At 32.9% G+C, this 24,360-nt stretch overlaps 1 protein-coding gene across 1 annotated transcript; it reads left to right on the top strand.

Moving 5' to 3' along the window:
• Nucleotides 1-1,632: 1,632 nt before the first annotated feature.
• Nucleotides 1,633-3,014, top strand: LOC129233915 (transcriptional repressor protein YY1-like). The gene has a single exon (XM_054867840.1). The coding sequence runs from the start codon at nucleotides 1,986-1,988 to the stop codon at nucleotides 3,012-3,014; it is 1,029 nt and encodes a 342-aa protein (XP_054723815.1). The 5' UTR covers nucleotides 1,633-1,985.
• The last annotated feature ends 21,346 nt before the right edge of the window (nucleotides 3,015-24,360 follow it).

Here is a 24,360-nt window from a genome sequence, read left to right as displayed (position 1 = left end):
AAAGGATTCAATATGCCAAAAAAAAAAAAAAAAAAAAACACTAAGGTATATTTGAGATAGAGTTTGAAACTTTATTTTGGCGTTTTAAGGCATCGACAGTCGATCGAATTAAAAAATGCGGTTTGATAAAATCTGTCAAATAAAGATTGCTACCAACTGTATTCAAGCCATCCTGTATGCATATGTTCAAAATTATTCATAAGCATCAAGTTTAAACGCGTAACATTGAGCTTGAAACATGTGCTACGCTACAAAGAAATGATTTGACGCGAATCGTGATAGTAAAAAAATATAAACGCCAGTGCATTCTTCTGAATTATAATTTAAAGAAAATTGCATTTGAATAAATATTAAACAGCCAAATACCTTTTCTCTGCTGTTCCATACTTCGTCAATCCATCATGGCTCCCTGTGCTTCGTTTGCTTCTCCGTGTTTGGCGCCGAACCGTAGACTATGTACTACCGCGCATGCACTGGGTGTCCGGATTGAAGCAAGTGTCCATCAAACAAGCGTTTGCAAGAGTAGTTTACGGTGGTGCCGCCCAACTTGCTGAAAGTCTGCCGCTAACCAGTCACGTCAAGTTTGACACAACAAGATAATATCAAGAAAAAATCAAACTTGTCGCAAGTGATCATGCTATCTGGGTTGTATCTGAATTTTTAAGAACATCGTTTTAGTAAACTCCTTGGCGGTTGGACCTTGTTCTGGCTACTTCTGAGGAACTTTTTGAGAGACACATCACATATTAGTAGCAGAGGCAAGGCGTGAAATAATCGCAGCCCTCTATAATTTGTAGAATTCGGAAGACTCGTATTCAAGTTCAAGAAAGGAGCATTTTGTAAATAATTGTGGGAAAGATCCTGGTATAGATATAGTATGAACGAGAATAAAGATATTCTAACTAAATTGAATTTCGGACAATATAAATGTATGAAAAATGATGTCGGAAAATGTTCAATAGGAAGCATTTTCGTGAAGTTTTTGATTCGGTGTCAAACGTAAAATTGGAGTACGTTCAGTGTGATTCATGTCCCACTGCGTACAAACACACACGCTCATACACATGTACACTCTCACACATACAAACTCACACACCCCTACGATGTGCATACACACCGGTCTACGCACACGCATAACACATGCACGCACACACACGCCTTCACACACCAATATACTGTCTGACCACGGATTGTATGGAAAGACAAACATCCGTTTTACAGCTGGAAATGGACAAATCTATGATTTTTTACCGATGTCAACTTTTGAGAAGCAGAGTCTCATTCAAATGAGCGGAATACGCTCATCAAATTTTTACTTTTCCCCCTTATTCACAGAGAATTCGTCTTATCTGGACGTTTGAAAATTCCACGCAATCCGTGGTTGGACAGTACACACGTAACCGCCCAGGAGGTGGGGCAGGTTTGAGGGGACAGGAGCCGTTTCTAGAAACCATAACTCCAATGAGTAGGATCGTGTCGCAACTACATAATTTGAATTCAAAATTTCAGAATTCAAATTATTATTTTTTTTTTCGATTTTTTTCTTTCTTTTTTATTATTATTATTTTAATTTTATTATTAAGTTTAAGTTGTAGTATCTGGCAATGAGACTAAAAAGAAAATGGTGGTGACTGTTGCTATCGTAGATGTCTTTTAACGCATAACGAAAGCCGTTCGATTTTGTACTTGCTTGTCATTTTATCAAATGAATATAATTTTTCAAAGTTTAAATATTACATAATAACATGAATTCCTGCAAAGGACGTAGTTTGTGTAACGAGATATCTGATTACGAAGCCTCAAAAGGTGAACGTACGTATCTGATGATTTAAATGTAAAATCGACTACCTAGACTTGTTTCTACTGTGATTTCGTTATACAGAGTGAAATTGTGTTTATTTATTGTTATACATTAATCTAAGAGCTACGTATTTGAAATTTATGTACCCTTTTACGCACTAATTAAATGAAACTGTAATGTAAATATGAACATGAATAACTTAGGGGCTACTGACATAGCATCCGAAGTGATAGTATCGGATTCTCGTGAAGTTGAAATAGCTGATATTTTGGTTGGTATGCCAGTTGAAACCGTCAGTTCAACTGGAGAAGTGACTGAAGAACAACCTCTGATTGCTCTGCAACCATTATTAGACGCTAGTAGCCAAGGCATTATTCTTCAACCACAAGAAGAAATAGTCGGTGCGGATTCTGAATCGGAAGGTTTGTCTGCTTACGAGACGATACCAGTGTCTTCGGCGGATGTTAACCTAGACTCTGGGGCTGGACCTGTGAATAAGCGAGGAAGGAAAGGTAAAAAAGTGACAAATAAAGGGAAATTGAGTGGAGAGCAGTTGACTGAAAATAAAAGGGCAGCCAGAAAATGGGATCGCAAGCAAGTGCAAATCAAAACATTGGAAGGGGAATTCTCGGTGACCGTTTGGGCGTCCGGTAGCGATGACGATCGGAAAGGGATGTCTGTTGATGACTCCATGAATCCTGAACCGGATCCGGACTACACGGAATACATGACTGGGAAAAAATCCTTGCCTGGTGGAATACCTGGCGTGGACTTAAGCGATCCTAAGCAGTTGGCAGAGTTCGCAAAGATGAAGCCTCGTAAGCAGAATGACGACATTGCCAGGACTATAGCATGCCCACACAAAGGTTGCAATAAGATGTTTAGAGATAATTCTGCCATGAGGAAACACTTGCACACACATGGGCCCCGAGTTCATGTCTGTGCTGAATGTGGCAAAGCATTTGTGGAGAGCTCAAAACTAAAGAGGCACCAGCTAGTGCACACTGGAGAAAAACCTTTTCAATGTACATTTGAAGGGTGTGGGAAAAGATTCTCCTTAGACTTTAATCTACGCACTCACGTCCGCATTCATACGGGCGACAGGCCTTATGTCTGCCCCTTTGATGAATGTAATAAAAAATTTGCCCAGTCAACTAACTTGAAGTCCCATATCCTTACTCATGCAAAAGCTAAGTTTGAAGTATTTGGTTAATTATTTCCTAAAATATTTTGTATGAAACAATTTATCGTAAAATTTATAATCTAATTTTGTCTGAAATTTTAGTTATAATCTACTACGTGATGAATTTAAAGATGTGCATTTTCAAAAATTTAAAGCTGAAAATTAGAGTTGCATAGTAACTTATCATTTTAAACACTAATGCAAAAAGTAAAGATCTCTTCATGAGCAATATCACTCAAAATTGTATCTGTCTAGTTGACTGTAGTGATGATACAGTGATGGTATGCATTATAAAAATTGTAACCTAATTTATAGGTGCTGTAAAATGTTAATTTGTAAATTGCTATTTTATATTTTGTAAGAAAGGTTTTACAAATCACTGCAGGTAATTGATTTCTGCTCTTTGCCATTAGGAAATTCTTTTGCCTAAACTGGTTTGATGGATGTTTCCTCAAATTGTGTACCCACTATAATTTTAGGACTAATGAATTGTTTGTATAAATTTTACTTGTAAATTTTGATGACGACTTATCTTAAATATATTCTATTTTTAGGTAAAATGTATTTAAATTATTGTATGATAATACTTTTTTTTCCTGTGTGTATTCAAATTGCTACATGTGGGTACCCTTCACATTTATTTTGTATATTCCCATTTGATTGTGTGATCGGGTGCAAACAAGGGAAGAGGGGTGTAAAAAAAAGATGCTTACAGCAATTCGTAAAATTAGTAATCTTTTTGATTGGTACCAAAGTTTAATGCTAATTCTTCCCTTCCCCCATCATGACAATGTGAATAAAACAACAGAAAATAATGAAATAAATATGTGAATGGAAATAAGAAACCACCTAAGCAAATCTAAGAATTGATATGACCATATTTGGTGTTATGCTAAATTTGGGAACCAATTTCCTAATTATTGAAATACCCTCCAAAGAGCTCAGAACGGCCTTCTAAGTTCACATTTTTTTCTGTCTTAAGCAAGAAGATTCTGACCATTCTCGAAAGGAAATACTAACACTCAGGATTGATTCCATTTTAAAAAGGGGCGATAGGTTGAGGATAGGCACTTTCCACTTGCTATCTGTGTTTTTTGGCGTTACTTAGGAAGAACTACTGAACAGGTTATTTTGCATTTCCAACTTGCATCCTTTTACTTTCAGGTTTCCAACCATTATTTTGAAAAAAATTCGCAATTCTGACGCATACGCAAATTTGTAGAAGGTTCCAGTTAAGAAAACGAACAGTATCATTATGTTAGAAGTTTTCATTTTAATAACTAAAAATTATTTTACTCATGAAAAGAATTTTTTATCAATCTTATACACACAAACATGTACACGAAATTCAATGCATTAGAAACAAAAGGTTTTAGTTTTAATGGGGGAGAAAGAGGAGGAGACGGAGAATAATCTATAAAATTAGTCAAGAAAAAATACATATAATTAGGTAGATAAATTTCAGTACTGAATTCAGCTAATTGTTTGTAATTGTGGTCAAATATTTTGCTTTACCTGAAAATTAATGTTTGGATTATGAACATGAACGCATCTCAGACCATTGTGTGATAGAGAAGGAATGAGTTCAGAAAATTATACCTGGTAAAAAATAGTAATAAATGCAATTTTTCAAAAAAAAATTCTATACAAAATATAAATTTTCAAGAAAAAGGCAAATGCACAAACATTTTAGAGCAAATTTTAATCACAACAGTCAATTTTAACTTGATGTATTTTTAAACTTAGCGATTATTTTCCATTTTATATATCGTCTCCATATTTGTTCAAAGTTACATAGGAATGGGTCTTGAAAGTTTTGTTTAAAGGAAAAATAATCTGTCAATTAATCAAACCATTCAAATAAAAAAATATCCATCAAATTAAAGAAAACCCATTGAATAACATGAAAAGTTTCATAAAATATACCAACTAAATTAAAAACATAAGAAACTTCATTTAAAGTACGAAAAAAAAAACTACCATACAAATACATAAAGCAATAAAAGTTAATTCAATGTGTCATTTAAACATTGGGACAGCATAAATGATATTTTTCTGTTTTTGCCAAATCAAAAGTAAACAATTAGCTAAAATAAGCACCATCAAAACGACTATAGTACTTATAACATAAATGTATCTAACATTTTAAAGTCACCCTTGTTAATAACTCATTGCCTTTTAGTGTGAGGCATTAGGATTGCCATATAGTATAAGAGAAGTAGTGTGGGCTCTACCCATGAATGGAGGCAAGAAGAATTTAATCTTAAGAGCCTGAAATTTTTTTGGGGGGCCAGAGAAATTATTTCTCAGAGTTTATGGAGAATTCAGTATAGCATGAATTCTGAAAGAAAAAGAACTAGTTGTCAAGGTATTTTTGGTGCTTTTCTATTAAAAGGTACTTGCATCTCTTGGTTTGACGCAGGGTTTCCACTAATGTCACAATTTTCGCAAAATGCTAGATTGCTATTTAAATTACAAAAATGAAGCTATGCATTTTCGCTTTTTTGTTCAAATAAGAAAAAAAAAAAAATAGTCAAACCATACACGATCCGAGACCGGAAGCCAGCATGGCAATAGTAAACTTAATCTTATTATAAATTTTAGCTAACATGTTCAAGCTACTATTAAAATCAACAGTCAATCATTTCAATGTGTATTATGTCCCGAGAATGAATGCATTCTTGCAATTTTAAAAATCAACCTTGTGTTCTCTCAATTCTTAATTCAATTCTAAATTTTGTATTTCAAAATTGAAAAACATATTAGCTGCTATCTATTCTTTCTTTAAAGATGTCTTAGCTGAATATAGAATTTCGCCTCCAACTGGTGATGAAGCAGTTAGAAAGAAATATAAATGGATTCGCTAATCATTGACATTTTAGGAGTTTGCTAAAGCTTTTTTTCCATTTTTTTCTGAAGAGCTTTTGAACTTTGCTTAAACCCTGGTTTGAGGACTTGTTTCTGCTTTGGCGAGAATAGAAAAATTGCTTAAACTGATTGGCAGTATCTACAAGTATATGGCAACCCTAGAATTTAGAAATAGAAGTTGTTGAATGCCGGCATAAACAAAATTTTTAGGTTTGCAAATAGCATTGCTGCCAACTCTTTTGATTCATTCAGGAAACAGTTGAACTTTGATGCTCCCAAACTCTCTAATAAAGTAAATATCTCCCATATTTTTATCAAAATTCTAACCAAAAAAATTTTTAGTGAGAAATTCTGAGAAAAAACCCAATGAGGTTGAGATCACTAAAACTGAATCTTTTCATACACATGTATAAAAAATTTTATATGTCCGATATTTTTAAAATATGTTTATATCATTTTCCATCCTTTTAAAAGCTGTATTTCTCCAAAAATGCAGTAAAACAATTAAAAATTTCTTCTGAACTTCCTAAACTTTTACCTGTTGCTAGGAATGTTAAAAATAGTAACTTGAATATCCAAATTAAGGGCCCTGTATCTACTTATTGAAAGAAATCTCAACTTGTGTTTTAAAAATCCTTTTTGCACTAAAAACTTTTGTCGCAAAATTTATTCATGTGCAAAGTCTCCTTAATTTTACGCATGAGTCTCCCGAATTTTCATCTTTCATTAATGACAGCTATTTAATTGCTATAAATAAATTAAAATTGCCAACAAAAAAAAAAAAAAAGCCAAGCAGAACCTTTAGAAAAGTACCCTATTTTTTTTTCATCGCTAAGTGTTTGTTAGATCTAACCTATGGCCCTTGTCAGGAATCAAACCTGACACAGACTGTTTTGGGTAAAAGATAGTGACCTTAACCACTAGGTTACAAAACATCAAGTTTTAAGGGGTACAGGGTTTGCTGATATATATCAAATGATATATATCACAATATATATCCACTATTTATTTTAAAAGTATCGTGATATTTTGATATTTTTGATATTTATTTTTAAACTACGGTATTTTCAATGTAAAAATTATATTAATCATAGTAATATTGTTCATTTATTATTAAAAATAACTAAAAAGTTATGTACTATATTTTTATGATGTGTTATACATCATTAATATAACAAGGTAGTATAATATTCCTTTTTTATTTTACTCTCATAAAATTATTACTAATGTACCAGTTTCAATTCATATTAAAAGTGCCTAATTAATTATTAAACATTGGTCAGAGAAAGAGAAAATGTCTCGTGACTGTGCACGGACCAATGTATATTTTTTATTTCTGAATCGTATAACTGTACAAGTAGCTAACAGAAGAAAAATGAGTGATAAACAGCTAATGCTAAATTAACCCCATTAAAATAGGTAGAAATGTAAAATGAAATATTAGATATAAACAATGAAAGAAACCTTAATTTTAACTCGACATATTGTAATTATAATGTAAGAAAATTAAGAGTGATTTGAGGATGCATTTAATACTTTGAAGGCTTTAGTTTCTGCTAATTGAAAATATCAGATAGATATCAAAATATCTGATATATATCAAAATATCGGAAATATCCGATATCAAAATATCGGATATTTCCGATATTTTTGAAAATATCATGATATTTTCGAACTCTGAAGAAGTAGTATGAGCTAACTGGAGGAACTCCTTTCACAGTAGATTGTTTATCTCAACAACCCTCTCCCCCTTCCAGAAAAAAGTTCTGGTTGCACCACTGTAATTTATATCTTGTACAATTTGAATAGCAACTGTGTATAACCAATAACTTAAATGAGAGACTTTTACTTACTGTGTAAATATTTTTTTTTCTTTTCATTTTACAAACAATTACACACAGAGGCAATAATCAAGTTTGCTTGTCTTTCTTTCACTCTCAAAGATAATATTTGCTAATTTTGTTAAGAAATACGAATGATGCTTGAAAAATATTCCTAGTTTTGCTGTATAAAAATAGCTCCGACTCTTCTACTTTCATCAGATATATCATAGTGTAGTTTGCTTGTCTGACAAAACTTGTGTTATATAATTTTTCTATATAAAACTTAAAGTACTTGTTTCTATTTCACTTTTGTAAGTGGAAAATGTCAATGAATAAAATGCTTGATTTAAACTTTTGTCACTTTATTTTGTGTTTTCATTATTGCATCATTCTAAATATAAATTTAAATACATTTAAAAATAAACACATAAAATTTTTTAGGTTTTGCAAATTATTATTTACTCTTAAAATTTTTTTTTAAATAGATTTGATCATGAAAAGAAAGGTTTTAGGAAGGAAATGATAAAATAACTATGCCAGAGCATTTTCCTATTGAAATTGGTTTATAGTAAGCATAGGTGGATAATGTGCATGCCTGCATCACCTGATAATTGTTAATACAGTAAAACCTGTGAAGTTGACCACCTAAGTTGACTGCTTTTTTCAGGCACAGAATTAGTTCTTATCATATAGGGGTCATTCTCTAGAAATGTGGAATTTTCCGTCACATGTTCTCTGCAACCTCATAAATCTTTAAAAAGAATTTTGTTTTTTAATATTTTTTATTTATCACCTTCTACTAAACAAAATAACATAGATTTAACAGTGATAGACAATACCTGTTTTTGTTGAGACTAAAAAGATAATACTAAAAAGTCATTACTATCCACTGCCCCTCAACTCTGTTTGTCTTTTGTGATCTAACTATACTGCAAATAAAACTAAAAAATGTCTTGAAATTTTTTTTTCATAATTGCCTCACATAATCAAATTCAAAACAGTTTCTTTTTTGTTTGATTACAATTCTGAAATTTTTGTGAAACAGTTTTAATTTGTCCCTGACATTTTCCATCATTACCAGCCAACAGTTTTTACACTCATTCATAACCACTGGGTGACACTATTAACCCAAACTGTTCAGTCTTAGTAGCAGCTACTTTAAGTTTGTTTGAAAGGCAAAAATTTACTGTGTGGAAATCTTCCTGCATTTTGCTTAGATGTGTAGATATAAAATTAAGTAGAAAACTTTTATTGCTGTCATTACCATCCATACCCATTGATAGTTATTTTAAATATTATTATGCATTTTTGTTTTTTATTTGCTTACATGAACATTTGATCAAAATGTGCAAAATTTTTAGAATGGTAGCTACAGTTCAGTTTATGCCAGGTAAAAAATAAGTGAAATATCATTACCATCCAGCACCAAGTATAACAATTTAGATGGTAATGACAAACTGTGGATAGAATAAAATTATTTACTTTGTTTTTTTAATTATATACACTTTTACCTTCAAATTCAGTAAATTGAATTGTTTTTAATATCTTAGATGCATAATTTTCTTAAACATACTTTTTAAAAATTATCTTACATAATAAGTACCTGTTGGGCAGTGGTTGCTGTTATTTTTAATTGTCAATGATTCCCAGTTAACTATCATTTTGAAAAGTACATTATCTTTTAAATTGATTGGTTTTGAATGAAATGTGTCATAGGATGATAACTAATTCAGACCCTGATTTGCAGGTGTTGTTGATTCAAACCAAAGTAATAGTCGGAGAATCCACTTTATGTCCAGATCAAAAACAAAAAATAATTTTGTTGGTCTACAGAAGAGGACAAGCACTAAATAGCCACAGAAGAGATTTTATGTGTTATTAAAGATCCTCCTATAGTCATTTTTAGCAAAAGAGGAACATAATTTGGTAGAGAAACTCGCAGCATATGCAAAATAAATACATAAATATTGACATCATAATATTCTGTTTTTAAAAACATAGCATTTTGACATTAATTTTATTGTATGTTTATTTAAAGTTATTTTATACTTGTAAACATCATTACCATCCTTCCAGAGTCATTAATGTCCTTGCTACAGAATTGCTTGTCCTCATATTATTAATGTTCAATTTTTTTAATGTATTTTAAATAGTTAGTTCTATTAATATTTTAGAAAGCATATTTACTTTAGGTTCTAAGACTTAATTTGAACAAGTAAAAATGAATGATGTAATGAATTCAGTATATTTAAAAAAGAAAATCTCAATATTTTAAAATTTATTAAAAGACTTAAAATGATATATTTCTTTTTACTCATATTTTCTATCAGGCTATTGCTAGTACTTAATTGTAAACCTTAAAACCACTAAAAAAGAAATATTTTTTGGAATTTCTACATGGTTTTTTAACATGGGATAGTAATGACACTTTTTGTCCTTTTTACAAATTAAAGCATCATTATCTGCAAAATAAATGTACATGTTTCATGAACTATTGCTATTTTAATAAGATACATACTTTATTTTTCTAAAAAAAAAATGCCAAATTGCATCCTTCTTGAAAAGTTCAAAATTTAAAAATTCAGGATTGCAAAATTCCTCATTGCAGGAGAATGACCCATAAATCAACCTTTGTAAGTTGACCACCAAAGTAGTGTACCACAAGTGGTCAACTTACACAGGTTTCACTGTATCAATATTAAACACTGATTATCTTCAAAATAGGTTGATAAATTAATGAAAAAGTTCACATTTTTGCTCTCATGGATACATGATTGAAAGCAAAAGACATTGTATTAATAATAACTTTTGCCTTTTCACTGTATGTTGTTTTTCATACCTGCAGATAGTTTGGAGTTTTGTGTGCAGATGCTTTATGTTTTTATCTTACTATGATAGAAGGATTGTTCAAGTTAGGCGATGTAATTAACTGGAGGTCTCTGTTCTCTAGAACTCCAACTCATAACAGGTTTGAACTGCTCAGAGACTGAGCAGGTTTTGGACTATGCAGTTTATTATGTAATGGACAGAGACTAAGACTTTTCGCTAAATGTAGAATTTGTTTGCAAAAAAGAAAGAAAGAGAAATATAGTGTAATTTCGAATCTTTCACTATCAAACATTAACACCATTAACAATCAGAGATTTGTATACTTAATTTAATTTTTTAAAGGCAACTGTAAGAGTATATAAATAAAGATTTTTTTTCATAATCTATGTTTTCACCAGGCATTGTTAAAGCTCTGAGAAGACTTAGTGAAAAAGTTCATCGTATTGAACAGGTGAGACAGATTGAAAATCCATTGAACTTGTTCAAAGATGCGCACACTTCCGAGAAAGAAGGTAAGAATTCAAACTCTATTATTTCTTAAAGTTTTTACTGAAATATTAGATGACTTCTCCTGCAATTGAAGTTTCATTTTATGATAATACAGTGTACGCCGGGTAATGAATCAATCACTTTAATGAATTAAGTCGTCTAAACCAGAGCAAAATCCAGCTTTATTGAATTTGCCGCTTTATGGAATCAAAATTGTTTAGAAAAAACGTGATTCATATAAGCGGCAGCCACTGAATTCTCATAAATCTGAAATGTATATGTTACAAATAATTCATTTGTCTAAAATGTACCAGCAATTATTTATTTAAAACTGACCGCTTTTGACAACTAGATTGTTCTTTCTGCAATTCCCCTTTTATGTTATTCGCCTTCCTTCATCAAGACTCGCCTTTGGCAATGTCTTGAATAGGTTTTGCAGTTTAAAAATGATTTTAACCAACATCTATATCTGTGCATCAACAAATGTCTATCTCTGTCTCCAGTTATCATTTACGTACAGTCAAACCTTGGTATCTCCAACCCCATTAGGGTCATTTCATGTCAAATTGCCTAACAATGCCATGACAGCACAATGCCATGTGCTGTCATGTCTCAGATTTTGTCCATTATTTTTTTATGAACAGATATCTAAGAAAAGCCCAAATTAATTTTTTTAGATTTTTTGAATAAAAATTACCCTTTGGAGAATCTTCTCAAAAATTCGATTTTTGATCATTTTTCAGAGTCACCGTTTTGGCATGAATTCAGAAAATCTCTCTAGTTTCTTGATTTTTCAACCAATTAAGCTGAATTTGGTATCAATTTCAAGCTAATATTTTTCTCTTTCAGTGTGAATGACATGATTCCGTAACCAGAAACTGCAGATGATACTTTAAAAATAGACATAACCCTTGCTTTAGAACAGAGCTGCCAACTGCTAATCATACTAAATGATAAAATAAAAATAATTAAATATTTTTTCAAAATTAACTGGATTGTCCTAATGTAAATTTATCCTGAAATCCCGAAAGTAACCATTCCTTCACCCCCTCCCCTTTTAACAGAAAGTAAGAGCATTCTCTAATCCAGTACAGGGTGGCGACAGATCAGGGAAATCAGGGAAAAGTCAGGGAACTTTATTAATCAGGGAAATGTCAGGGAATTTCGAAAAAATAAAAAAAAATCTGGGAAAATTGATTTTATGTAGAAAATTTTTTTTTTGCTTTGCAAAAAAAAGTATCCTAATTCTCTACGCATTTTCTGCCAATTATCTGTTCAAAAAAAATTAATGAGGTGCGATTATGTACTGCCGCATATTTGTGCATCTTTTTTTCTCAACATCAAAATATTGCATTTTACTTATTAACCACAGAATGAACTTCCCAAGATTGCTTCTGTGTCTGTAAAGTTGTTTATTTTACCTAGCTTGAAGTTTGCTTTCACGCTTTCAATACTACGTAAAATAAACAACCCTACAGGCAAAGAGGAAACCGTCATAATGCCTTAGCTCCTTTGCCTTTATTCCATTGTCTCGAAGTAATAAGCGTATTGTAATCAAGATTTCAAGAAATCTTTGTTTTTTGAATTAATACTGATAAAAGCTTAAAAGTTATTATTTCTTCACGTTTTAAATGTAATTGCTAAAATTGAACTTTGAATCAAAAAAACTTTGTTTTTTGCCGTTATACTATTTGCTGTCAACGCAGGTTTTAAAGGTTTTCTTTTCTTCAGGCTTAAAGGATTCTTTTATTTTAAAACCAAGTTGTATTCTTCTTTTATATATTTTGAAATTAACCAATTGCTTTTTTCCCCCCTTGCATTTCAAAGCTGTTGTTACCAAAGCAACCTAAATTTTTTTTTCGATTCATACTGAAATCATTTGAAATAGAGTTAACTTGTGCACCTTAGTAAATATCTTTATTTTTTTATTGTTAAAATGCTGTAATCATTCATTAAAACCTATGTTCTTGGTTAGGGAAAAGCTCCCTATGAATAGATGTCAAAAGGTTTCATCTGTTTTGCATAAATATGTCAATTAGTTATATAAGAATAATTACATTACTCCTATTCTTTCACTATTACTTGTTATTCTTGCAACAATTATTATACTGTTTGAAAATTTAGTTCAAAATAATTTCAATAACATTTTAGTTCTATCATAAATACACATATGTTTTTAAGAGTAATTTTAATAGTTTCTTAAAATTCTCATGCTAAGTGGTTACTGGAAGTAAAGTATTTTTTTTTAATTTTATATAACTTTCCATATAGAAAAATTTAATATACTGTTTTGTAGTTTTTTTTTTCAAAAAAAATTGACTTAATGTGTTTTTTTTAACCATTTTATTAAAAAAACAATATCTTTTTAAAATTATATTTTTAGTTCAACAACTTTACACAACTTAAAACGTTTAAAATATTGCATTTTATACAAACATACAATGGATTTCAAGTAGAGCAAAGAATGTAAACCATTACCATTGGTAACGTAAATCAGGGAACTTTGATGAACCTAATCAGGGAAAAGTCAGGGAACTTTTTTTCACAGTTCCTGTCGCCACCCTGCAGTATATTCTCGTAGTTTTTGCCAATCTTCATCTGCCACTCCCTCAAAAAAAAAAAAAAAACCACACACACACACACACACATACACACCAAACATTTCCAGCTCTGCTTGTCGAAAGTTTTTAGAGTTTTAGTTCACCCCCTCCATGTACAAGTTTTCTTTTCTAAAAAAACAAAAGCAAAGCAAACAATATCACACATAAAATTTTTTTAAAAAAATCATGCAAAGGAACAATTAGCCAGTTCCAGGGATTCATTCCTTCCACCTTGTCTAGACACATTTTGATGCTATAGCGTTTTTTCTTTTTGTACATATGTGTTACAAAATGAACTTATTTAGAATGAACAAATTCGAAACGTGCACTAAAAATGAACATTGACGCCATGTAGAAAAGACATCGTTTAAAAATTGTCGCAAAACTTAGAAATAACCTAATACTTAAAACAACTGTCAAAAAATTTTGATAATTATCCTCCACCATCTTAAATTCATCAGTTTAGTTTTGAAAATGAGGGTGGGGGGGGGGGGGGGTACTAAACTTTTACTAACGTAAGTTATTCATTATGTCTGTTACATTTGTTATGAAACGCGTCGTTTTAACCCTCCCCCCCTGCACAAAACTCTGCTACGAATTTAGATTTTCAAAAGTTGGTAGCTCTGTTTTAGAATATGAAATCAACTTAAAATGAAGAACTAGGGGGTGTTCTAGTTTTTTTCCCTCAAACTTTGGGCAAAGTTTGTATTGTGCAGCTTTTTAAGCGCTTCAAAATGCTAAAAATGTGATATTTTTTCTATGAGATACTTCCAAATTAATAATTAACTATAACATTGAAATGAAAACCTTGATAATTTTTTTTTTTTTTTTTGAATGAAAGGTAGCCTAAGTTCTATTCTGTACCCCCTGACAATGTGTATGCAAAATTTCATGATGATCTGATGAGTAGTTAAGGCGGAAGGAATTACAAAGAAACAAACTCACTTTCATGTTTGTAATATTAGTAAGGATAACATATGAGAAAAGTATAAACCACTTATAACTTCAATTCTTTGTTCTTTAAATACGTGAACCTATCAATTTTATTATTTTTTGATGGATTGTTAATTTTGAACCTTGAAAAGTAGAGAGACAAAGCTCCTTTATATTTATATATATGTATATATACCAGTGGTTGGAAAAACTAAATTTTTTTTGTAGCGAACTACAACTACAACTACTTTAGCACAAATGTAGTTAACTACAACTACAACTACTTTTTTCAAAATGTAGCAACTACAAACTACTTTTGAAATGTAGTCGCTACTTCGCTACTTTTCAAAAAATAAATAAATAACATACACATAATACACACCAATTGCGGATTGAATAAAAAAAATGTTGAGATTGATATATTGGTTCATTTGAACATGGAATATTGCTATAAATTATCTATTTTTTCTTTCCTTTACTGAAACGATTCGTCAATTCAAACATTGTATACCATTTGCAAATATTCCCTGCAAGAAAGGACTTAAAAGTGGAAGGAATTCAACTTTCAAATTTTTAATCCTTTCCTGACGGTAAATAGTATTTCATTCAAGAAGTGTAACTCGGCTACTTGAAATTGAGATAAACCTAGCAATAATTTGATTTAAATTTTACATAGACATACATATACAAGGCCGTATCCAGAGGGGGGGCCTGACGGCCCCCCCCCCCGAAACCCGCAATGTTTTGTACCGTAAAACAGAGGAAGCTTTTTTTTCTTTTTTTTAAATTCCTATTGTCAGAAAAGGAAAATAACAATTTTTTTTTTAATTCTTAATTTTGCTACTATTCAAAATTTATAATATTTTGAAGAAATACAGAAAAAGCAATTCTTGTTCTCATTAGCTGCAAGGCACACTTGAAATTTAGACCTTTTATTAGGACTTCCTGCTCTCTTTGCCAATTCAATTCAGGGCAGTCCAGGGTCAAGGCAGGCCCTTTGTCAGTTCGGTAGACTTTTCAAGTCTACTTCTGTGCACTTCCTCCTCCAGACGCGTGCACAGAAATTTTGGGGCTGTCACACATGGGCGGATTTATGGGGGGGCAGAGGGGGGCAATGCCCCCCCCCCTAGTTTTGGGAGGACTTTATGTAGTAACAACACATCTTCCAAATGTTTAAAAAAAATTATTTTTTCTTTTTTGAATCGTTCAGAGGGGCATGGGTGGATTTAGAGGGGGGCATAGGGGCATTGCCCCCCAGTTTTGGGAGAACTTTATATAGTAACAACACATCTTCCAAAATCTTAAAACAAAAAAATCATGACTTTTTCTTTTTTGAATAGTTCAATGAAAATGAAGAGAAAAGCGAATGTCTTTTTCTGATGAGAGAAAAGGGGGGGGGGGTGGAACGAACATTAAATAAAAATAGTACGGCTGTCGCTGGGGTACTGAAAATGTGTCAAATTCACTATTTTGAACTGAAAAACCTTTTGGGCAAGTATATGAATGAAAATATAGGCTAAAAGAGCTATACATTAAGCTGCAACACTTATAATAATTGACGATTATTTTAACAAATTAAAACCTAAAGCAAAGGGGGAAAAACTCCCCCCCCCCCCCATTAGCCCTAACAGAACGATCTACTCGTTATGATTTGTGTCCACATTTCAAGCATATTTATGCATAATATTTATGTTCTTAGTAGATTAATTGGCCGTTTGAGAAATTCTAAAAAACAAAAAAGTTTTTTCCTCTTAAAAAGAGAGAGAGGAAATAAATATTACCGCAAACTGAATAAATTTTAGTTATCTGAGTGTTCTGATTAAATGAATCTTTTTACTTAGAGGGAGAGTACAATTTTACTGAGTACAATTTTACTTACTTTATAAATACTGTTTAAAAAGTAAGGTAAGTCATACTCATCTAAGTCTAATTGATTCAGACCTTGTCATTATTGAAATCTAAATAATTGAGTCATCAAAAGTTTTGGAAAAAATTTACTGAAATTTTATAAAAGTCTATAAAAACCTAACAAAGATTGGTAAAATCGTAAAAATCTTTCAACCGTAAAAACTGACGAATTTTCGTAAAAATTACAAACAGGGCCGAATTTGCCTATAAGGTAAACAACCTATTGCTTAGGGCCCCTGCTTTGAAGTGGGTCCCTAACTCCCCCCCCCCCCCAAAAAAAAAAAAATTCATGATTTGTTCCTTAAAAAATGGAAATTGCTTGAAAAATTTAATTTCATTTTTAAGTGCTTGAAAACCTTGAACATTTGGAAAAGTGTGGCTACAAACCTTAAATTTTAAAATTTCGAACAAATGGTAGAGGGGAAGGAATGCCGAAATGTGTCAAACTCAGCTCCTTGCCACATCCTGTATCAAAAATGTAAAAATCATGGTTCTCACGTTTGTAACATTATTTGAAATAAATTTTTGTGACTCGCATGTTTCATATCTTGCTATTTATTCAATCCCAAATGCAAAATTTTGGAAATTCTTTTGGTGTTGCTTGCTTTTATCTTACTTCTGCATATTGTCAATCTGTTTAGCACAAAAATAAAATTACACTCTACTTCTATTCCTCTTTGTTTTCTGTCCCACTTGCAACTGAATAGAAGTTGTTGTAATGAGAAATCTATAGTTTTTTTTTCTTTTAAATTTAAAATAGCTATTTCTCTCAAAGTTAGAAGAGGACTGTAAAAATTTACACTCAAATATTAAAATATCAGAGACTGGAGAGTACAAATGAAGTGCGTTAAATAATTTTATTTATTCTACAGTCCTTGAAAATAATTAGATAAGTCTTTGAAAATCCTAAGCAAAGTAAGCTCCAATTAATTCTACTGCATATTGTTAATCTGTTTAGCCAAGAAAAAAAATAGACACTACCTCTATTCCTTTTTGTTTTCTGCACTACTTAAAATTAAAAAAAGGTGCTGTAATGAGAAATCTATAGTTTATTTTTTCTCTCAAGCTTAAAATGGCTGTTTCTTACAAAATTTGAACAATACTGTATAATCTGGTTATCAATTTCTATGTCTGTACAATTAACCTTTATAAGGCTTCAAAATGCAAAATTTTATATCCATTTTACAAAATTTCCTCCGGGGGAGAAACCCCCGGTTCCCTAAAATTGGAGCCCCGCGTCACTCTCTTGATACCAGCTCCCTCTTTTAAGGTCAATTCAAAAAGGACAGCATGAAAACATGCATAAATGAAAACGACACACAAAAAAGTAAAGCATGGACTTATGCATCACAGGAAACAGACAAAAACATGAGCATGGGGGGCAATAAAAATGTTGCTAAAAAAAAACCCTGCCCCCCCAGGAACTCAGTCTTAAATCCGCCTATGCTGTCACAAATGCTTTTTTTTTGGGCCCCCTCCATATTGTTTACCCATATTTTCAACCCTAGGTTTAAAAATATTGGGCCCCATTTAAGCTCGGGCCCAGGCCAACAGGTGTCCCTTTTCTCCTCTGTGCACGACCCTGCCCTCCTCCGCCTGAAACTCTTATAAAACATACACTGTACTGATTTCGAGCCGGGGACTCCCCAAAGGTTGGGCCCCTAGTTTCCGATTAGGCGAGTATCTTGTTACCAAGATGTGCCAAATTCAGCTCCTTGATACATCCTGAGTAAAAAATGCAAAAATCACGATTCTCGCGTTTCTGTAGCATAATTTTCAAGATCATTTTTGTGACTGATATGTTTCTTGTCTTGCATTTATTTAATGCCGAATTCAGTATCATGGAAGTTCTTTTGTTATTGCTTGTTTTTTTTCCCTTACTTCTACTGCATACTGTTAATACCTTAAAGTATGAGAAAAAAAATAACACTTACTCTACTCTCTTTCATTTTCTGCACCTACTTGTGATTGAAAAAAAAAAAGTTTGTTTTGAGAAATATTTCGTTGCATTTATTTTTTACTTAAAACGGGTGTGTCTTACAAAGTTATAATCGTTTTGTAAGACTGTGCAATCAACTTCTGAAAAGTGTAAATAAAAAGCTTCAAATAATTTCAACTGTTCGAGAGTCTTTGAAAATTATTTAAGTTTTTGAAATTCCTTGAAAAGTTCTTCAATTTTGTATTTTGTCAAGAAAATAAAGTATGAATTGTCCAAAGGACCAGAATATTACTCTTCCGTTCTTATTTTCTGAATGTCTACACCATTTCTTTTAAACTGTTTTGTACATTTTTCATACTGTAGGGCAGTTAATGGAAAAAAAATAGGGGGTAGGGGGAGTGATCAAAAATAAACTTCACTAAAAGTCAATATGAGCAGATGGCGGGGTGCTTCTCTTTTCTCCTCTCTCGTTTTTCCTTTCTGTCCATTAAGTTCCATGATTTGTCGAGCAAGCAATTTTTATTTTGTGTGATCTTGATTTGCAAAAGAATGTATAACTTTTAAAAGACTTTGTCTATTTTTTTTAATATTTTTGTTGTCTCAATTACCTAATATAAGGCCTCAAAATACAGAATTTTCTACATCCGACTTAAAGGGACACTCTCCTGTTATCCTTATCACTACAAGGTGAATAAGAAAAATAATAAGAAATTAAAATAACAACGGTCCAATCATTAAAAATCGAGACAAAAAGTCTTCTATGTTAACATTTTTATGCGTTTGGTGTGTCTATATATACTATTTGTGTGTGTGTGTGTGTGTGTGTGTGTGTGTTAGGGCAATGTGCTAATCCGGGCCCGTCCCGAAAAAGATTTCTGGATACGGCCTTGTACATATACATAAAATTTATTTAGATGATGAAAAGCATCATCTTTTAAACAAAAGAGAAGAACTTTAATTTTCATTATATGAGTTAATTTTAGAAGAACTTATATGTCGTAGGAATTAACTGCTTTTGAGCTTCAAGCTACGGTTCCGGACCTGGACACATCTCTTTTCTTATGCCCCTGACAAAATAAAATAAAGAATTTTTCAATTTTACCGAATAATCTCAAAAACTCAGAACATTTAATAATTGACTTTTAATATGTTAATATATGAACACCCAATCAGTAAAAAAGAAAAAAAAAAGAAAGAAATAGGAAAAATACCCCAAACGGTTCTACTAATTATCCGAAACATGTAACATATCTAAAAACTTACTTTACTTCAATGTGCATTTTTTAGCAACAGTGGACTCGGGCTACAACGCAATTCGACTAACACGAAATGTCTATATAGCGAGTTTTACTCGAGAAACGAATTTTGCAGCTGACGCGAATTCCTCACCCGCTACACGAAAATTTTTGGAGCAGAAGCGTAGGGTTTATATCACCCTCTTTCTTGGGTACTAAATATTAGTTTTGTGAATGGAATTTCCCTTTGGCATCACTGAAAACCTAAATTCCCCGCACCGTAGAGTCGAAACATCAGATTGTTAACGCACAAATCGCCGCTCCGCATTTGTTTTCGAAATATTAAGTTGATGAAACATAATTTCACATAAGCGGGCTGTTTATCTAAAGTTAGAAATGTATCCCTCGCGTAAATTGAGGTTCGACTGCATGTGCAAATGGCATTGATACCGAAAGCTTTTTGCTTAACGGGCAAAGTTTGCATGAAACGGAATAAATTCGTTTTTTTCTTTCTAAGCCATGCTCTACTCAAGGCGAATATTGGGAAAATGTTAAAGTCTCTATGCCAAACAAACTAATGGCATCAAACAGATACAACGTATGGCGTCAAACAGATACTACGTATGACGTCAAAATAATATATCAGAGGTCAGCTCATATTTTTCAGTGTTACGAATCTCATTGGTGCAAGTTTTACTCGCGTAATACTTGCACCAGTCAGATTCGTTTTGAAAACGCGGTTTTTTCTTTTTTTTTTTAACTTTATTCAAAAGTAGTTTCCAGAAATCGCTACAAACTACTTTTTTTTTGTAGCGAACTACTCGCTACTCTACTTTTTTTAAAAAGTAGTGCGCTACACTACAAACTACTAAAAAATGTAGCTACTACAGTAGCGTCGCTACTTGTAGCGCGCTACTTCCCCAACCACTGATATATACATATATATATTGAAAATGTATTAAATAGGGAAAAATTAGAGTACTATAAACCAGAAGCCCAAATATGCCCAAAGCAGCCAAACAAATAAGCCAGGTAAATATAAACATGATTAAAACAATAAACAGACATGGTTACAACACAGATAAATGACAGAGATGAAGCCAGTACTCTTCAGCAGTAGAAACTTCATCCTATGTTTGAAAGACCAAAAAATTTTAATACTAAAACTAAGAATAGGATGTCCAATTCCAAAAAAGTCAAAATTCAGGATTACATTGGGCAAAAGCACCACATGTGAAAAATGAATGCAGATTTTTAGAACTAAGACCTAAAACTAAGCACTGAGGTTTCGTCTCGGACAATTAGAAGCCAAGGATATCAATAATGTCCCTCCACCGTACCGCCAGCAAAAATCAAAAGTCTTACCTATGTGTCCGGGTGTAAAAGTAAAATCCACCTCCTTCGGGTTTCCATTTATTTAGTTTTTATATTTATTGGATTGTTTTGTTTTTATTTTTATCGACTGGCACGGAAATGGCCCCAATGGATGCGATTTTACTTTTACATCCGGACACATAGGTAAGACTTTTGATTTTTGCTGGCCGTACGGTGGAGGGACATTATTGATAGCCTTGGCTTCTAATGTCTGAGACGAAACCCCAATGCTTAGTTTTAGGTCTTAGTTCTAAAAATCTGCATTCATTTTTCACATGTGGTGCTTTTGCCCAATGTAATCCTGAATGTTGACTTTTTCGGAATTGGACATCCTCTTCTTAGTTTCAGTATTAAAATTTTTGGTCTTTGGACCATAGGATGAAGTTTCCACTGCTGAAGAGTACTGGCTTCATCTCTGTCATGTGTTGTAACCTTGTCTGTTTATTGTTCTATTGATGTTTATATATATACACTGAGGAGCCAAAACACCATCCCTAACTTTTTCAAATAACTGATTTGGATGACATTGAGACCACATGATGACTTGGGATTGGTATATAACTGGGGCTGGAGAAGGTAAGGCTTCATTGGAGCACTTTCTTTTGCAAGTTTACGGGAAAGGGTAACGATATTAGCGAATTTGATCGAGTGCAGATTGTGATGACCCGAAGACTCCAAACGAGTATCTCAGCCAAACGAGTATCTCAGAAACTGCAAGACTGGTAGGTTGTTCACGATCTGTCGTTGTTGGTACTTATGCAAAGTGGAAAAAAGACAGCAAAACCAACAGTAGGCGTAAAGGTGTTGGACGGCCACTCGTCATCAAAGATACGGGATGTTGGAGATTAGGCCGATTGGTAAAGCAAAATCGGAGGCAGACAGTTGAGCAACTAACAGCTCAATACAGTGCAGGTGTGAGTGGAAGTGTTTCCAAACATACAGTTCAGCAGACACTGTTGGATATGGGACTGCGCAGCAGACGTCCCACTCGTGTGCCTCTATTGACCAACCATCATCGCCAACTACACCTACAGTGGGCACGAGAACACCGAGACTGATCCTTGGATGACTGGAAGAGAGTTGTCTGGTCCGATGAATCGCGATTTCTTGTTCCTCACGTAGATGGTCGTGTCAGGGCTCGCCGTCTTACAGGTGAACAGTTGCTCCTGTCGTGTACCGTTGGTTGTAAACAGGTTGGTATTGGCGGTATTATGATTTGGGGAACTTTTTCCTGGCAGGCTCTGGGACCTTTAGTTGTGGTAGAACATACCATGAAGGCTGTGGATTATCTGAACATTGTAGCAGATTAGGTGCACCTGTACATGGCGTCGGTCTTCCCTACTGGAAACGGCATATTCCAGCAGGACAATGCCCCATGTCAAAAGGCGAGTGATTCCAGCAGCATGATGAAGAATTCCAATTAATGCCCGGCCACGAAATTCACCGGATTTTAATCCTATAGAGTTCATTTGGGATTTCATGGAAAAGCAGCTCAGAGCTGAAACACCACCATGTCAAGATATCTCAACTTTGCGTGACTATAGTGCCTAGAAAGAGTAGTGTGCCGACCGGCGCTTTTTTCCCCGAGATTCTTGAAGACAAATTGTATGAAAACCGCTAGATGGCAGTGCGGTCGAGGTGCACGTTCAATTTCGCGGTGTTTACATTAGTAGACGCGGAATTTTGTTACAATTTAGTTCCGCGTTTCTCTTTTTTACCTTTATTTCGTGAATATTTCATGAAACAGCGTTTAAAGCTTTTAATGGAGGCATCAAAGTTGAACATTGAAAGAAATAAAGCTTCATCTTGTTTCGTACCAGGGGGCAAAAGTGGGTACAAAACAAAACATGCAAGGAAAAAGTTACGCTTTTTAAAGCTCCAGCAGATGAAGAAAAACTAAAGTGGAACTCGTTTATTCCCAGGTTAGATAAAGTTTTTGATAAATATTGCTCAATTTGTGCTCTGCATTTCGAAAAACATTTTATTGAAACGCATTTTAAGCATATTATAAATGGTGAGGAAGTTTTGATTCCTCGGGGAAAAACTTTTTTGAAATATAAGGCAATTCCGACAATTTTCCCAAATCTGCCAACATACTTTACTAAAAAATTACCCAAGAAAAGGTTCATCAGGAATTATACAGTTAAGAAAAATGTTCCCTGTTTGAAAAAAATAAAACTTGATCTTTCCGCAGATGAAACTGAAATAACCACGTATAAATCTATTATAAATGAAATTGTTCATATTAATTTGCCTAGCGAATATTGGGTTTGTATGAAATTTAAAAAATCTCCAAATATTGTAGTTTTTGTATATAATGAAAATTATGTGGAAAATAATATTGACAATAAAAGGATGTTTTCAAAACAAAATTTTACACAATTGACTGAAAATGTGATACTTATATTTTAAGGCAAATGTATTATCAATCGAGATGACTTAGGGCGCTGTTTGTTGTTGTTTTTAATGCCACTTGGGAGAGTCAAGCCCCATTCATGTAGCCAGGATGAGTTTAAAGCAGACAGGAGCGACTCATGAGTCAATGAGGCCCCTAAATGAGAAAGAGCCCGACTTGGGCGCGGTATATGGTAGCACCACCTCTACAGTTTATAGGTCTGGAGAATAGGTTGGAAATCTCCAGCAACGCTACGCCTGGTAACTGTTAGCGACCGACCATAAGCCTTTCGGACAAACGGAATCAACGAGGACGTAAGTTATATTTAAAAAAAAAGTTTTTTTTTCTTGAATTACAGCCTTTTAATATCCTGTACAAAATTGATAATTTTTATTGTTATCGTCCCTCGTTATCGAGATAAAAGGTATTTAAGTCTCCCAAAATTTTAAGAAAAGTAGCAAATTTAAACACTTGGCGAGGGATTGAAGGTATCAATTTCTCACAGACGATTTCCTCGTTTGCATTCACCTCCCCCCCCCCTTATTCCTACGTAAGATTCCATTTCGTGTTTCAAAATGATAAAATAACAAAATCGTTACATCACTGGAATCGTTATTAAATTCACATTATTAAATTAAACCTTTTGCGTGAAGAAATAGTTACTGAAAAGTTAGAATCTAAACTGAATGTTTTTTCGACATTTCTTTTTTATGTAATATCAATTACAAATAAAACATGCAATAAACAATGCGACTCTTTTATTATATTTTACACTATAAATTCTTTGTAAAACAAATAAAAAAACATCTTATCCTAATATGTTTCTTACCTTCCAGACGGAAATGGAACATAATCTCTGCCAAATCACTTGTGCCGCGCAATTTCTAATGTGAAATACCGGCGACTTGGAAAATATTACGTAAGAATGAGTTTGACCCCCCCCCACCCAAGTAAGGGTACGTAGAGGCTTTTCCAACCCCCCT

Source organism: Uloborus diversus, unplaced genomic scaffold (genome assembly GCF_026930045.1).
Source record: "Uloborus diversus isolate 005 unplaced genomic scaffold, Udiv.v.3.1 scaffold_803, whole genome shotgun sequence".
NCBI lineage: Eukaryota > Metazoa > Arthropoda > Arachnida > Araneae > Uloboridae > Uloborus > Uloborus diversus.
Note: the sequence above shows the minus strand (reverse complement) of the source record. Positions and strands in the feature narration are given on the sequence as shown.